General features: G+C 31.6%; 1 protein-coding gene across 3 annotated transcripts in view; it reads right to left on the bottom strand.

The window, feature by feature from the left end:
• Positions 1-17,261, bottom strand: part of LOC116843683 (dipeptidyl aminopeptidase-like protein 6) — a 35,025-nt gene that overhangs the window by 7,117 nt on the left and 10,647 nt on the right. For 2 of the 3 annotated variants that reach the window (XM_032814312.1, XM_032814311.1), the window contains exons 6-11: positions 16,124-16,287; positions 15,924-16,027; positions 14,795-14,915; positions 9,141-9,376; positions 6,948-7,246; positions 4,261-4,320 (exon numbers count right to left, since the gene is read on the bottom strand). In XM_032814312.1, coding sequence (XP_032670203.1) covers positions 4,261-4,320; positions 6,948-7,246; positions 9,141-9,376; positions 14,795-14,915; positions 15,924-16,027; positions 16,124-16,287 — 984 coding nt within the window. The remainder of the gene's footprint in view (positions 1-4,260; positions 4,321-6,947; positions 7,247-9,140; positions 9,377-14,794; positions 14,916-15,923; positions 16,028-16,123; positions 16,288-17,261) is intronic. The other variant, XM_032814314.1, reaches the window with a different exon arrangement.

The following is a 17,261-nucleotide window of genomic DNA, read 5'->3' on the forward strand; positions in this document are numbered from 1 at the left end:
CCGCACCATCGGCACCAGGCGTCGGTACTATTGTCTGTCGTGGATTGCCAATAAAGCCGGCTGTTAAGAAATCTCTATAAAGGAAAGGACGTGACTGTATGGTAGGACGACTGTGGTCCAAAAAATCCAAATGGTCTCTTAACAGGACCCTACCCACGCGACAGAGGACATCAAGAGGATATGTACTTGCTTGAACGTAATCATGGTACCGTGATTGACTTTAGATAATCTCAAGCCATTCCTCTTTTTTCTTTTATTCATCTTGTTATTCGATAACACGTTTCTCAAATTTTACTTGAGCATCGAATGTCTCACAGTAATCACAAGAGGAAGCGATTAGCAAACTTTGTCAGTCACAAGTTAGCTATACACGAAAAGACTTTTGAAAGTGTTCAAATTATAGAACGTGCAATTCGCGACGTGTCGATTTTATGAAAAAATTCGTGTATACTTGGAAAAAATGATTACATATAAGTTTTATCTCTATGTGGCCATATGCAGAGTGAGGCAATATAAATATTATTACTTTGAATATCTTCAAAATATAACAATAGAAAAAATGTATCTAACACAGAAATTACATAGTACAGAAACGATCGTCTTATAGAGGTTTTTCTCTAGGTGGTATAGTTTTAAAAATCTCAAGATCACCTTTTCTTATTTCGGAAATATTCAAAGTATGATAATAGTTATTGCCTTATCCTGTATAACTAAATATATATATATATATATATATATATATATATATATATATATATTTATTTATTTATTTATTTATTTATATAATATATATGTATATACAAGGTGGTTTACATAACTCTTTATAGTTTAATATCTCAGAAATTAAGAAAGATATGAAAAAGTGTTCCAAACAAAAATGGTAGGATATCAAACGAGAAAAAGATAGTAATATTTATATGGAATAACCAAATCAATTTTAATTTTTTAAATGGCATTATATTCGGTATTTTCGGCATAAACTGATTTCTCTAGTCATTCTGCGTACAAAAATACAGAGATAAATCATCGAAAAGTGAATATTTTCTATATTATTTTACATTTTATCCTATTTCTTTTCAATACAAGATATAAAATATCTTTTGAATTATTCTATTTTCGAATATTTAATTTTAATACTATTTTAGTACGTAGAATGACCAATAAAATCGATTGTTGTAAAAAACATATGAAAATTTTAAATAAAATTCCGTGCATCTTATAAATTTATTTATGCTAGTATGCAAAGATTAATATCACCAATCGATTTCTCTCGCCCTACGTATAAAAGTATTGAGGTGAAGTGGTCAAAAAGTGAATAGTTTATAAAATATTTTATATTTTGTATTAAACAATGATAAAATAAAATGTAAAATATCTCAGGAAGCATTCACTTTTCGATGATTTTATCTCAGTATTTTTGTACGCAGAATGACCAGTGATCAATTAATGCCGAAAAAACCATATGATTCCATTTAAAAAATCAAAGTTGATTTTGATAGGGATTTTCAACGTCAAATTTTAAGGTCAAATAAATATTAACATCTTCTCTCCCTCGATATCCTAATTTTTATTGAAAACACTTTCATATCTTTCTTAATTTCTGAGATATTAAGCTGTAAAGAGTTATGTGGCCACCTTGTATATGTCCACATCGAATGAAATGTACAAATATAATTGAAATAAATCCTTATGTTTGTAGATGTTACATTTAATTAAGCAAAATTATTTTTTTCTTTTTTTATACAGTATTTTTTCACATATAGACATATATAATTATATATGGTTATATTTGTAGCCATATAAAGATAAAGTTCACACACACACATATATATATATATACAGGGTGTCCCGCCACTACCGCATTATCTCTTAAGGACGGATTCCTGAGGTAATTTGAAGAAAAAATCCTAATGCAAAAATATCGAGGCTATAATACTTTTCAAATTATAAACGATTAAAGTTGACCAATTATATTGGCTAAAGTACACGCGTTCAGGTACGGTAGAACACACAATGGTACAGGTGCATGTATATAAGTGAGAATTTGCATAAGATATGAAATTAGTTGTAAATCCCTGAAAGAAACGTCAAATGTGTGACAGCTTACTGATTCTCATAAATATATTGTGTGATATTTTATTCATAACATTTTGACGAGATTGTTATTATTTGCGATATGCTTATTTAAATGATAGAAAAAGTAGATTATTATTACATATATTGTTGTATTACATTTTATCCTATTTCTTTTCAATACAAGATATGAAATATCTTTTGAATTATTCTATTTTCGAATATTTAATTTTAATATTATTTTAGTACGTAGAATGACCGGTAAAATCGATTATTGTAAAAAACATATGGAAATTTTAAATAAAATTCCGTGCATCTTATAAATTTATTTATGTTAGTATGCAAAGATTAATATCACCAATCGATTTCTCTCGCCCTACGTACAAAAGTATCGAGGTGAAGTGGTCAAAAAGTGAATAGTTTATAAAATATTTCATATTTTGTATTAAACAATGATAAAATAAAATGTAAAATATCTCGGGAAGCATTCACTTTTCGATGATTTATGTATTTATGATTTTATGTATAGAACTTTCGTATCAATATTTGGAAAAGGGACGACATGTGCATACATCTGTACCACTTCAGGAATCCGTTCTTAAAAGATAATGTAGTGACGGGACACCCTGTGTATATGTATATATATATATATATATATATATATATATATATATATATATATATATATATATATATATATATATATACACAGGGTATTTCACTTTGAGTGATATGGTCGATTATCTCGCGAATCGATGATTTTATTGAACAATTTTTTCAATGAAAGTTAAGGCAAGACCGATCACTGATTCCGCCAACTAAGGCAAGACCGACCACTGATCCGACCAACTAAGGCAAGACCAATCACTAATCCGGCCAACTAAGGCAAGATGTAAAAAAATAAACAGAAAAAGCTATACGAAAAAAAGAGGAAAGTTGAATCGTTCAATTGGGAAGGATTGGACTCAATTCCGTACGCGTGAGCGTATGTCAAGCAGCGCGAAGACGCGCGCGCGTAAGAATCCCGCTCACACGCGCATGCGTACATGGGTAACGCCAACGGTACTGTAATTTTCAAGCTCCATAACTCGGAAAGTACTTAATGAAACGTAACTTTATTACAATGTTTTGGAAAGCTCTCGCGATAAGCTACAAGAATATGTAATAAAAAAAATAGGGGTTTTCGTTTAAAGAAACATTAATGACCTTGACCTGATTTTGACAAAGTCACTCAAGATCAAGTTCACATTTTCATCATATGTCCCCCTTCAAGCCATGCAACTTTCGTTGAAAAAATTTTTCAATAAAATCATCGATTCGCGAGATAATCGACCATATCACTTAAAGTGAAACACCCTGTATATATATATATATATATATATATATATATATATATATATATATATAATGTATATAAAATCATATGTAATATTTAATATAATTTTATATAATCATTTTTTTCCATATAATTAGTTTCATCGTCAGTAGAACGCTACTCTCTCGAATAATGTTCAAGTTGAAATCACTAAGTGCCGTACACAAAAATATATATGTATATTTACATACATATGTATATTTACATATGTACATACAAATATATATATTTACATATAGAATTTCAGATAGAAACTGTATAAACTCTTTTTGACACGTATATATTATGCTCAATAAATATTTTTTCTAATAATAGGATAAAATGAGAAAAAAAAACGGACGATCTTTTTGTATATGCGAAATCACGTGATAAGATCCTTTAAGAGCTCTGAGCTAGAAACACATTTGAAGCACATAAACGATACAACGTTACTGACATCGTACACGCATGGTGCGAACAACTATGTGGTCTCGGCTAGAGCATTAGCATGTATAAATTTACAGAACATCGTTAGACGTTTAAAAATACGGCTGATGTCGTATAAGAAGGCGTAAAGTAACTTATTAAAAAACTGTATGTAAGTATATTCGTGTGTAAGTACTAATGTAAAGAGATCGGGTAATCCTTCTGGCAAGAACGTATAATAGTACGATCGTTAGATATACGTGTGTTTCCGTTCTCCTAAAGCGTTTTTCCGTCGAAACATTGTTCCTGCGGGACAAGGGGAGGAAATCAGGGGCACCTTTTTATGGATTTTTGGTCTAACCGTATGTTTTTTTACCGTGTGAATACTATCATCGACGTTGCCTTACCCTCTTTAGGATGTTGTTGTGTCTCATCCGTATCCGAGGAGAAAGAAAGAACGTCACAATCTGGTTAGTAAAAGTTCAATATATTTCGAAGAAGCGATGAGAATTTTGTGAAGAAGAAACGATCGGGACTAACGAAACAACTTTTACTTGCGAAAGAGATATCCGTGAGAAAAAGAGAGAAAGAGAGAAAGAGGAAAAGTAGAGAGAAAGAGAGAAAAAGAGAGATACGGAGCTTTCTCGGGGCTCATATATTATAAAGGGACAGATGCTATTTTACTAAATTGCGTGCGTGAGTAATTTCGCTAGTATATCAAGGTGAATGAGAATAGCTGTAGCAGAAGCGCCAGACATTATAAATCGATTTAATACTCAATTATACGTAATATAATGTAAGATGACAGGGTCTACTGTGAGCAAATAACGGAGAAATTATCTCGCTAGTTTGGAGTACGCAATGTGTTGGTTGAGGTTTCAGTTGTGATAACGAAACTCAGATGTTCGGCAGCCGAAATCAAGTGTGAGCGTGCGAACGTGATTAAAAAAAAAAAGAAGTAAGCCCAAACGCAACACTTACAATGATATTCATAATTCGATCTTAAATTTAAGATAATCTTAAATTCATCTTCAGATGTTCCAATAAAACGACCCGCATCTGACGGTAAACTCTTAAGACAATCTTAAATGTAAGATTTGACCATAAATGGCGTCCTTTTTGCTAATTTTGCTGCAACAGTTGACGCTACAAACATTTACAGTGATAAGATAATAAAAATAGAATAAGAACTAACATGCTCAATATGGAATTGACATGCGTGAAAGAATAATGAGCAGCATGTATTAAAAAACGAAATTTATATTCAAAAAATAGGAAAGTAATACGTGACTGTCTAAAACGTCTACTAATAATGACTCTATGGCTTGTATTAATAGTCGTTATTTGTGAAATTTGCTTCAAGTGAGATATTCATACTTGAGTTTAGAATTACATGTGAGTTTTTCAATGGAATCACGATTGCAAGTGTAATCACAATTGCAAGTGTAAGTCACGTGTGTTATGTGATTCACTGAAAACTTCAGATCTAATTTTAACTCTAAACCTACCACGACCGGTCAAACGATCGTTTTCAAATTTTGTTTAAAAATTCCTACATTCTCAATGTTATCACATCATCATAGGGTAACAGCTACAGTTATTGACAGGGGTACAGTTATTGGCACATTTATTTTTTAAATTTCTCGTCAAATAAACGACGCTCGTGTGCAACGTTCATATGCTCGTTTAAATTACTCCTTCACCAACAGATTTACTATATTGTCTTAGATCATTAACATTGCGTTTTGGAGCAGACAGCAAAAACAAACACTTACCCACTCAGAGGATCGCCAGGAATGGCTTTATTAGACGAGAAATTTAGTATGCTACTTATGGGAAACCATTTATATTTCAGAAAAATTGAAGTGCGGACCTCTATTATTCTTCATTTCGTCATGGCAAAACTTCAAAGATATTATAGCAGCTATAATATTTATCAATTTTCGTTTTGTTTATATTTATTGATATGCCAATAACTGGTACTAAAAAAGTAACCGTGGTTTTGTTATTGGCACATATCAACTTTTCTTTTAAAATATACCTACAGACGTTGTTTAATTTAGCAGCATCAAAATTGCAGCCAAATAAAATACGAAATTCGCTAGCCTAGACAACGTGATTCTCCTGGACGTCGCTACCAAATGCGACATCATACGACGCCGCCGACGCTCCCGCTATCGCGCATTACTCCAGCATATCACCCCTTAAAATTATAGATTTTTATAGTTATAAAGTTATAATTATATATTATAGTTAGAAATTATTATAAAGATAAACATTCAGTTATAAATTTTAAGAGTTACAGATTTTTTTTCTTTAAATTTATTAAAGTGCCAATAACTGATACTTAAACTGCCAGTAACTGTGTTTGAGGTGCCAATAACTGTGATTTTGTTTGTTTAATTTTATAGATTTATAACATAAATATATGTAACATTTTCGTAAAAATTTATACACATATATTTTCCTTTAACCTTTAACTACAACCTATTGAAAGCCCGATAACTAAAAATTTAATCTTTCCGAAATAATAACCCGATTTATGCGCTTAATGTGCCAATAACTGTAGCTCTTACTCTACATAACTTCATGACTTTTCTTATAATACAATCAATTTTTCAGTATTCATCTTTATTCTTGTTTTCTTTCTTCTAAGAAATATATGTAAATATAAATAAATATACATAAGTTGTCGGTAGGTTTAGTGTTGAATTAAAATCTGAGTATTTCACCTGAGGGAAGTTTCAAGTGACACCTATTAATACAGATCTAAGAGACGAACATCGCAACGAAAACAAAGTGTCATTAACAAGCCTCGAGAAGTTACTGTCTTACAGCCAGCTCCCTCGGTTTCATTCGTGTGTATCATTTTGAGCATTCATTGAGCTCGAAAGCGGCGAATCGCAAATCCCGAGCTATCGAGAAAAGCGAGTATCGTAACGATAGTGTGCGTGAGCGCTTGTTAATAACAACTCTACTGCACAATTCAACATAGCTTATCATAGCTTCTTCATCGCAAAGCGATTGTAACAAGTCGGAAGCTTTTCAAATGAGATAAAACACATACGAAGAGGAAATGACATTTCAGACTCACTCGAGGTATTCTTGTTTTTCGACTTGTCCTTTTTGGAGAGTTGGCGGTGTTCCTTATTGTCGGTACTGTCTGTCTGAGTCTCGTAATCGTCATGCCACTCGTCCCGAGTGGCCTGACCGTTCTGTCGATTCGGGGTACCGATCCAATGCCCGTTTTCGTCGTCGCTCGTCACGCCGGACGAAGTGATGCAGGTGAGACATACCGCAGGATGCAGAGGCGATCCCATAAGTGGTAGAGCGGAGCTTACGCGATAGAGGTGTCTTTGGCCCGGTCTCATGGATGGAATACCGATGAAATATCTAATCGAGGATGCAAATCGTTCTTGTATGCACGACATTCGAGCGTTTGTATATATTTCTTTCGCCATTCATGCAAAATGTGTAATGCTTGAAAAATTTGATAAAATTAGATAAGAAAAATCTATGTAACTGAATCGCGTTTTTGGTAAAAAATGATAAAATTACATAGAAAGGCGTGTGTATTGAGATAAATATTTAATTTAAAGTGTAGAGAAAGTATAAGAATCTAATCGCGATTCTTTGGTATGACTTTGATATGCCAAATAAGATTATTTAAGAGTGAATCTCATTTATTTGAGATAAAACAAACGCACTGAATTATTCTTTGATCTTTCAAATGTACGCAGTAAATTTTCCTTGTTCAAACTATCCTTTATTTTCAAGTAAAATATTAAAGTATTAAATTCTCCTTTTCCCATTCCCAAATAAACTAAATCAATGGAATTGTTTATTCACTTAATTTTGTGTTGCGAAAAATATTGCCTCAACCAGAAGTCAAATTTGAACCCATCAAGGTTTCGACAACATTGTTATGATAGAAAGAAATATATACTTAAAAGCGTTATTTTTCCGCCGAGCGCGTACAAATACACGGACGTGTACAAATATACAAAAGCAAAGTTCGTGCGCAATGCGAACGGGATGTGAACGTTTGGTGCAAACAAAAAACCACCGAATGATTCACAAATGCGAATGCGAACATCTGAACATCTGTTCACGGAAGAAAAGAATTTGCTGCAGCAGCAAACTAATTTGCTATATATGGACAGTTAAACATAATTCGTTGCGTTAGCTTCTTTTTCTTTGGTGCAGGAACCTATTTCTTTGCTATGATAACAAAAAAATTTGCTCCTACAGTAAGAAAAGTAGCTAATGCAGCAAATTTGCTACAGATGGACAACTAAACATAATTTACTACTTTAGCTACTTTTTTGTTGCAGGAACAGATTTTCTTGTTATCCTAGCAAGAAAATTGGCTCCTGTAGCAAAGAAAAAGTGGCTAATACAGCAAATTATGTTAGTTGTCCATATGTAGCAGATCTTTTTTTTCCGTGTTCGCTTCGCCGTTTGTTCACTGTTTGTGCGCTTCATGTAGACGCACCCTAAGAGACGAAAACATCGCAACGAAAACAAAGTGTTCCCAGTTGGAAATAAATTGGGAATAAAGGATAATTTGAACAAGAAAGATTCACCGCGTACGTTTGAAATTAAAACCAAAGGATAATTCGATGCGTTTGTACGTTTGACTTGTTTCAAACAAACGAGATCTTTCCGTAAGTATTTCCATTTGGCAGTTGCATCAAAGAATTACGAGTAAACTCTTACAGGCCGTGCTCTCGGAACTTTAGATTGTTTTATGAGAATCTTTTAATATTTAAACATTTAATTATTATTATTTAATTATTTAATATTTAACATTTAATTATTAGTATATAAAAATGTATCACGATAAACAAATATCACAAATATGAAACGAAAGAAATTGATAACTTTCTTATATAAATTAAAATGTGAAAAAATTGAAATTGATAGAAATTATGAGTTCAGATAAAGTATAATATTTCAATCAAACTTTTATATATATATATATATATATATATATATATATATTTCTATCAGTCCCTTAAACACCATAGATCTCCATAGGACATCCTGAAGACGTTTTGAAAATGTCACTACATTCTAAAAATGTTCTCAAGCCATCTTCTGGAGATCTTGTGACTGTCTGGGCCTTATCGGAGTTTTTAAGCAGGGCATTTCTATTAACGTTGATTAAACTTTAATCTGAATTTAAACTCTCTTCAAATAAAAGCTTAAACTCAGATTAAGATTATTTAATTGACGTTGGTAGAGAAATGGATATAAATCGATTAATCGCAGATTACTCGCTCACATAGTATTGTTCGTTTGGTCCCATACTAAAATCCTGACGACTTCGAATTTGCCATGCGTCAAAGGCACTACTTGTTTGCGAAGCACATTCGTCCAAATTATATGCTTGTAATATCCCGCCGGTCCGTCTTTCACAGGACTTATTGCGACATAACTGCTGCCGTTTGTCGAAAAAAGGGGAGCCTCCGGAGGAGTGTCCACCCATCCGCGACCCTCGCCCGTTATCCTTTGTATTTCCTAAAATTATTAGAACAAGGAAATATTATCTAGATTGTATAAACGGAATTATATTAAGATATTCAATACACTGAGATTCAATCTGAGATCCAATCTGAATCTGAAATTCAATCAACAGAAATCAATTTTGGCCAATAAGAGCCACGCAAGGATGTTGGTAGTAAATAATAATTTCTTGCGGGAGGAATTATATTGCTCGGGTTGTGTAAAGGAATTATGAGAGATGAATTTTTTATATTAGAAGAAATATTAAAAAGACAAAGAGATAAGAAAACACATGCTGCAATATTTGTCACATTCGTAACTTCAAAAACGCTAGATGCAGCGTCTATAAAATTATCGTGCTCTCTAAATTTTTTTGGAACGAAATCTCACTCAAAACAAGTGAAAATTCATTCGAAGACATAGTGAAGAAATTGCTATTCGAAATTGTAATAAAGAATGTTACACTCAAATTTAAAGCTCCTGATCCTTCGCCGCGGTTACTTTAATTAATAACATCAGAAGTGAGAAAATACACGTTAAAAATTCTTGCAAAATATATTGAAATAAAATGATATATGTTTACAAAATGATACTTGCAATCAATTGAGCAGATCTATAAAATAGTCCGAACACTTTTTTTTTATTCCAACTACAACCTTTTATTCCTTTTTATTAGTAAATTAGTTGTGAAATTAATATGACTAAATCATGAAAAAAGATAGGTTAAAAAGGAAAGTTGCACGTCACATTAATTTTACGATTATTTAATAATTGTTTGAAAAAAAGGAAATGTTTGGACTATGTTAATTAATCAAGTATTATTTTATAGATACATTTTTATTTCAACGTGTTTTGCAAGAATTCTTAACGTATATTTTCTCGCTTCTGATATCATTAATCAAGAATTCCTCAACAAGGTTAAGAGTCTTAAAATGGATTCTGACTTTATACGAGTGAATGCTAGTCGCAGGCGATTGATGGGTACTATATTTTTTTACAAAATAATTAGTAGTAATATTGATTGTTCATATTTACTTACTTGAATTAATTTTAATACGCGTTCTACATCGCTTCATACAATCCTACTTTACCGGGACCTCGTTTGTACAAATCTAACTTATAATGCTGATTCTATCTTCCAAATTATTAATTATTCGTGTCATAATTTACAATTGTGTGATTCTTCTTGAGAGCAGTAAACTCTTTTAAGCATTTTCTTTTGTCTGCTATCTTTGTCTGTTTAGCATTATCTTTTGTCTGTTTATCCATTAAATTAACGGTGTGTTATTAACTTTTCTTTTATTAAGTGCTTGCAAAAGTTCGTATGATCCCAAGTAAAACAAATAAGTTACAAATAAATAGAAATATCAAAGTGATGAATTTTACGTCACACTATGGTCGGCGTCAGGAAGCAGTTTGAAATAACGGACTTGTAATATCACATAATTACGTAATTATGTTGTTTCAATGTTTGACAATAAATATATTATTATGTTCTATAAACAGTATAAGGATATATTATATAAATATAATTTAATTATTGTTTGATATATTTAATTATAATTTAATTAATTTGTTTGATATATAATATAATTTATAAGAGCATTATAAGAGCCATTGGAATTACCGCGTGCTACTCGATGGTCAGTTCAAGCAACGCTTGGCACGGTCAGTACATGGATAGGTGGTAACCGGTCGCGCGCCGCTCAAGATCCAAGCTACTGGAAAGAGGGATATGCTAACGTTGAAGTGTGTATATATGTATGTGTGTGAAACCAATCTTTAATTCTGAGCAGTCGCAAGACATGAGAAAATTAGGAATAAGCTTAATAAGTATTTTTGTTATTTAATAAGTATTGATTGTTATATTTTGTTTGATATATAATGTTTATATATATATATATATATATATATATATATATATATATATACAATATATATAATATAATTATATATTTTGTAATATATTTTGTTTGATATATAATATTTCAAAATTTTTATATATTTTTTATTACTGTTACACAACATATTTTGGTATAAAAAAGATTTTCTCTCTCCCCTTTTCTCCCCCTTCTCTCTCTCTCTTTCTCTTTGATATTCATTCAATATTATTTGAGCCTGCGCTTCTAATATATCTTGTATTAACTGCTTTGTAAAACAAGATCATTTTGTATTATCTTGATATCCTGATAATGTTATGAATTGATGTTGTCGGTGGGTCATTTTGTCGTCACAATGATTTGTAAAAATTGACCAAAGAATAATGTCATCTTGATATTCTCATGACTGACTTGTTCTATTTATGAATACTGAAGCCATTTTCATTTATTAATAACAATGAGATGACATAATATTTTAATCAAAGTATTGGCCGTTGCTATCAATAATCTTTTGCCATCTTTTGGACAATAGTTTGATCTCCCATCGATAAAATGCCTCATCTTTTGAGGCAATCCATTAATCGATCCATTTTTGCATCTTTTTCAGCATTTCTGAACTGTATATCAGATAAACCGTGCTGGATCGATCTGAATAGTTAAAATCAAATGGGGTGATATCGGGAGAGTACACTGGATGCGGCAGAACTTCCCAGTCTAACTCAAATAAATCTTTTTAATTGCAACAGCAGGCCTAGCGTTGTCGTAAAACAGAATGACTTTGCGTTGATTTGCGGTTATTTGACGGCGTTTTTCTTTCATGACTTTGGTTCAAACGTCATAATTGTTGACTTTAGCGATTACCTATGACTATCCATTTTGGTAGTAGTTCAGTAATAGTTCATAATAAAGTACTCTTTGCTAGTTCCACCAGAAAATCCTTACACAATTACACGAGAAAATTTTATGATCGAATGTTGCGTTTTGTTGTTGATTTCGATGGTTGATCGGGATCAATCTATGACTTTTTACATTTAGCATTGTCAAAATAGATCCACTTTTCATCATTCGTAATTATTTTCCACAAAAAAACTTTGTTGTGCTTAGCAAGCAATGAAAGACAGAGGATAAGGAGGACTGGTTCGCAATCGCGTTTATAGAGAGTTCATGGGAAAGTCATCTTTCTACTTCTCATTGCTTTTAAATGGCGAAATATAATTATACTATTGATTTATCAACTCCAAGCTGTCCTGCAAGTTCTTTTAATGTTTGAGCTGAGTTTTCCTCGAACAATGTTTCCAATTCGTTGTTTTCCATCTCGTTTGGGTGAGCAGAACATGACTTGTCGTTGACATCATAATCATCATTTCTAAGAGCCAACTTCTTAGTAATTTAACTGATAATTAAATTATATATATGTCTTTATCTAAATTGAAGGAAAAACAAGTACAAACATGAATTAACTGTCAATTAACTTATCAAGAAGTTGGAATAACCGGCTTTAAATCTTTTAAACCACTTCTCACAAACAGTAACAGACGCAATATTCTCTCCATAAGTCTCACAAATTAGTCTTTTAATTATTGCAGCAGTTTCACTTCGACTAAAGTGGTAAAGCAATTAGTGGCGAAAATAAACTTTATCTGGTTCTATCTTCAATCGCGTTAACATAACGATTTGTTCGGAACTATAGAATGTCAAACATTAATTCTAATCGAGTATGGCCAACATTTAAAAATTAAAAAGCAACTTAAAAGAAAACAACTACTAAGTCGCTGCTGCAGCCATCTATTTGTGACCTTACGAATTTTTGTAAGCATCTAATATTTTTGTACATTTTTACTTTTTTTTTAATATTTCCTTTAAGATCACGTTCGTCTTAGACTTGGTTGTAACACATCAATCTTATCTAATCTGTATAATTGTAAAAATGTTAAATGCGTAATTGTACAAAAAATGACGTATTCCCAAAAAAAAAAAATAAATAAATATTTGAATCAATTAAAATGGATTTGGTCTTATGACGATAAAATACATCAGACACACTTAACTCAGACTCTTTAATTTAGAGTGAAAATGTTCACTTGACGATTAAAAATGAAGAATTCACTCTACACAGGGTCGTACGTATTTGGATACACTGTCCAAGTAACACAGCAGCGTCTGCAAAGCGCTTAGAAAGCGCTTTTGCAGGCGTCTTACTGCTATAAAAACGTTATATGAGCGCTTTGCAAGTGCTTTGTGTTACGTGGGTGTATAAGTAAAAAATCACTCGAATTCGAATGACTTTATTGTCATTCTACTTTTTGAGTGCAATTTCACTCTAAGAAACTTGAAAAATAGACTTTAATTTTTTAAATATAAATAGCATATACGAAATGGAAGAATAATAAATTAAAACAGAATATCAATATTCCAGTGAGAAATAATTCGTCGAAACGTCATTTTGACGTTGTTAATGTCAAAAGTAATTCGAAATTTGCGTCGAAAATTTTGCCTTTTTCAAGTAACAAAAGGTTGCATACTTTCTAAATTATTTGAAGTGGAATTTCACTCAAAACGGTAAAACTCCTGTTTAGGGGAGGCTGCTTCAATGACCTTGACTTTGACATATGTTATAAAGGTCATCTTCAAGAGGAGCAGCCTTCCTTAAACAGGAGTTTTACCAGAATATGGATATATTAAAATATAAAATGTGAACATTCAAACATTTAAACATTCAAACATATACAGGGTGATACCGAACAAGGTGAAACTTCGGTTTCTTCATATTCTACTCTTCCTAAGGATGAAAAAAGGTCATATAAACATAGGTCCGAAAACTCGTCCTTTTCGAAATATAAATACTTTTTTGTTTATAATTGAGTATTGTAGGAATGTTTAGAGCTTACTTAAAGAAATTGCTGGAAATGATTTCCATTTGCAACAATACACGCTTCACATCGACATTGCAGAGATTGTTAAAGACGTTCAAAAATTCCTAGTGTATTCCGAATTTTATCAAATGCGGCAGTAATCTGGTTTTTGAGTGTTTCCAGACTATCAATAGTATTATCATAGACTAAACTTTTGATATGTCCCCATAAATAAAAATCTAAAGGAATTAAATTAGGGGAGCGTGCAGGCCAAGCAATTGATCCTCCTCTACTAATTTATGTCTCGAAAAGGACGAGTTTCCAAACCTATGTTTATATGACTTTTTTTCATCCTTAAGAAGAATAAAATACGGTATCGAAGTTTGGCCACCTTGTTCGGTATTACCCTTATATATTAAATTCCCTATATATTTAATTGTTTAAGAATGTCGAAATTTCAAATCAACCACTTTCGACACTAATGATCATTTCGACGAATCATTTGTATATATGTGGTTAAGTATATATTCCTCAGAGTTACAAAATTGAACAATAATTTTTACTATAAAGTTTTCCGTATATCAATTTGAGTGATTGTCGTAGCACCTGGCAAACATTAAACTTTCTACTTTTTGAGTGAAATTTCGCTCGAGGAAATTTAGAGAGTGTTTCCAAGATAAAAATAGAAGGCACTCACGAACCTGACAGTGCCACATTGGACTCTTACAGATGGTCACCACTGAAAGATTCTGGGCGCGCGTCAACCACGTTATGCAGACTTCTGTCAGAGACACCCAAGAAGCGGTTGAGAAGTAATGATCCCTGACGGGAGAGACAATGGCGCATTTGAGAAGTCCATCTATCTTAATGTTAGCTTATACGAGACGGACGGATAGGATAGCCGTCTCAAAATTGAAGAAAACGCTAAACTAGTAACGAGATGTAACTACTACCATTATCTTCTCGCTCTCGAAATAGCAAACAGATTCTACGGCAAACAGGCTCTCTATTATATCAGCGTCGAATCAATCGGTAAAAAACATTCTACATTCTGCGGATATTTTACGTTATATATAATGTAAAATTACGAAGCATAAAATAGCGAAAATGTCTTTCCAGTGAGCAAAGAATCATTGATAGAACATTATCGCAACGATATTCGATAATATAACATTATATAGTGTGTAGTTTTTAACAGCTTAAGTTTGTATCAACATCATCACAAATAACTTCGGCGTTATTTCTAAAATATTTTTGCAATATTCAAAAGGATCGTATTATTCGGTAATATCTCTGAAATATGATCGAAATATTAAGAGAGAAGAGAACGTTTAAAAAATACACATAGAGTCAACATTTTTCAAGAAACCTAGCACGAATTGACAGTAACATTATATCAATATTATAAGTTCCCACTCAACAATGTAACTGTTACATCCAACATACATTGTATTGCATTTACATCATTGACTGGGAAATGATAACATTGATGTTTATTAGTTAATGTTTTACTGGTTGTTAGTCTAATGTTCTTTGTTTACTGGGTTTTCTTAGTAAAACGACGTATATAGTAACAGCCCTGTTTAAAATAATTAATACAAAACAATAACATTGTATAAGGTTTAATTTAAATTTCAAATCTAGACCAACGTAAATAAATAAGATGGTAATTGATTCACATTGAAATCCAGACTGGATATAATGTAATCTTATTGTTTTGCATGTAATCCATCGTTTTAAGCAGGGAGATTAACAATCTCGTCAAGTTGCAAAGTAATTGTCAAAACTACGCGGCGCAAGGAATATTCTAAGCCGGATAAATAAACTCACACATGCTCGATGATAGGTGGCGGTTTCACTACCTTCGTATGAATGTTATTCGGGTCGACTAGATCAGCAACGTACAATCGTACCGAAGGATTTGGTGTTCCAGGCTAGAAAACAAAATCATTGTAGGACAGAGACAAACGACGAAAAAGAAATCAAACTTCACGAGAACATCGCAATGAATTCTCAAGTGCGTGACATACCTTTGGGTACCGTAAGGATCGTATATCAGGATACAGTGCCTTATTCCCCTCCCCGAACCAAGAAATGTGCATCTCCTCCACGAGGGAGTCATTGAACGAGGCGTAAAGCATCAAGTGACCATCCGATGACATCCAGACCGCTTCTGCGCTATGTAATATCTCCTCTATAAATTAAATAAGTAATATTTGTACGTAATTTTGCGTAATTGATATCCTAAAGTAAATAAATAAAGATGTTTCTGATTGCATCAGTAAAAGGAATACTTCGTAAACAATAATCAATAAGTATCCATCAATTTTCAAAAAAATATACTCCTACTTTACAGTTCCGTTTTGTATTATATCTCACTGATTTTGACCAATAAAAACAAGATTTCGCTGGAAAATTTAATAGTATACACATTACACCAAATCTAATTTTCTATGTTTGTAACAATAAAATTAATGACTTCCATGCGTCTTGAGTATGATGACACTGTTTGCAAACTGAATTAATAATGCAATTGCAATTGTTAATTTATCCTTTCAGCGAAATTTTACTATATTTATAACCAGTGTAATAACTAGTTAATTACTTAAAGTTAAGTCTTTAATAACTTTCAATTTATCTTAGTTAATTTTAAATAAGTTAATTCTTAATTTAGATATTAAAAAGCATTAATTTTAACTTATTATCTTTTTTATATATTGATATAAAAATATCTCAGTTGATAATATACGCACTCATATAAGCGTTCGATTCTTACCCTTGTCTTGAATATTTTTAATTTAACTAAGTTAATTTTATAAGCCGTTAATTTTAAACTTAACTTAGTTATATATATATATATATATATATATATATATATATATATATATATTAATTTATCCAATTTATACATACACACACACATATATATATACACTGAGGGAAAAATTAGCTTAAAATCAACAAACATTTCTTTGATGGGTGCTATTAACATATTTATTTAAATCTAAATTCTCCTTATTTAAACCAAATATTGTTTACTTAAATCAGGTAAACAATATTTGATTTAAATAAAGAGAATTTAAATAAATATGTTAATATTTACCCACCCATCAAAGAAATATTTGTTAATTTTAAGCTAATTTTTCCTTCAGTGTATATATATATATA

This window comes from Odontomachus brunneus, unplaced genomic scaffold (assembly GCF_010583005.1).
Source record: "Odontomachus brunneus isolate Ranch 3 - 2012 unplaced genomic scaffold, Obru_v1 Obru_scaffold_034, whole genome shotgun sequence".
Lineage (NCBI taxonomy): Eukaryota > Metazoa > Arthropoda > Insecta > Hymenoptera > Formicidae > Odontomachus > Odontomachus brunneus.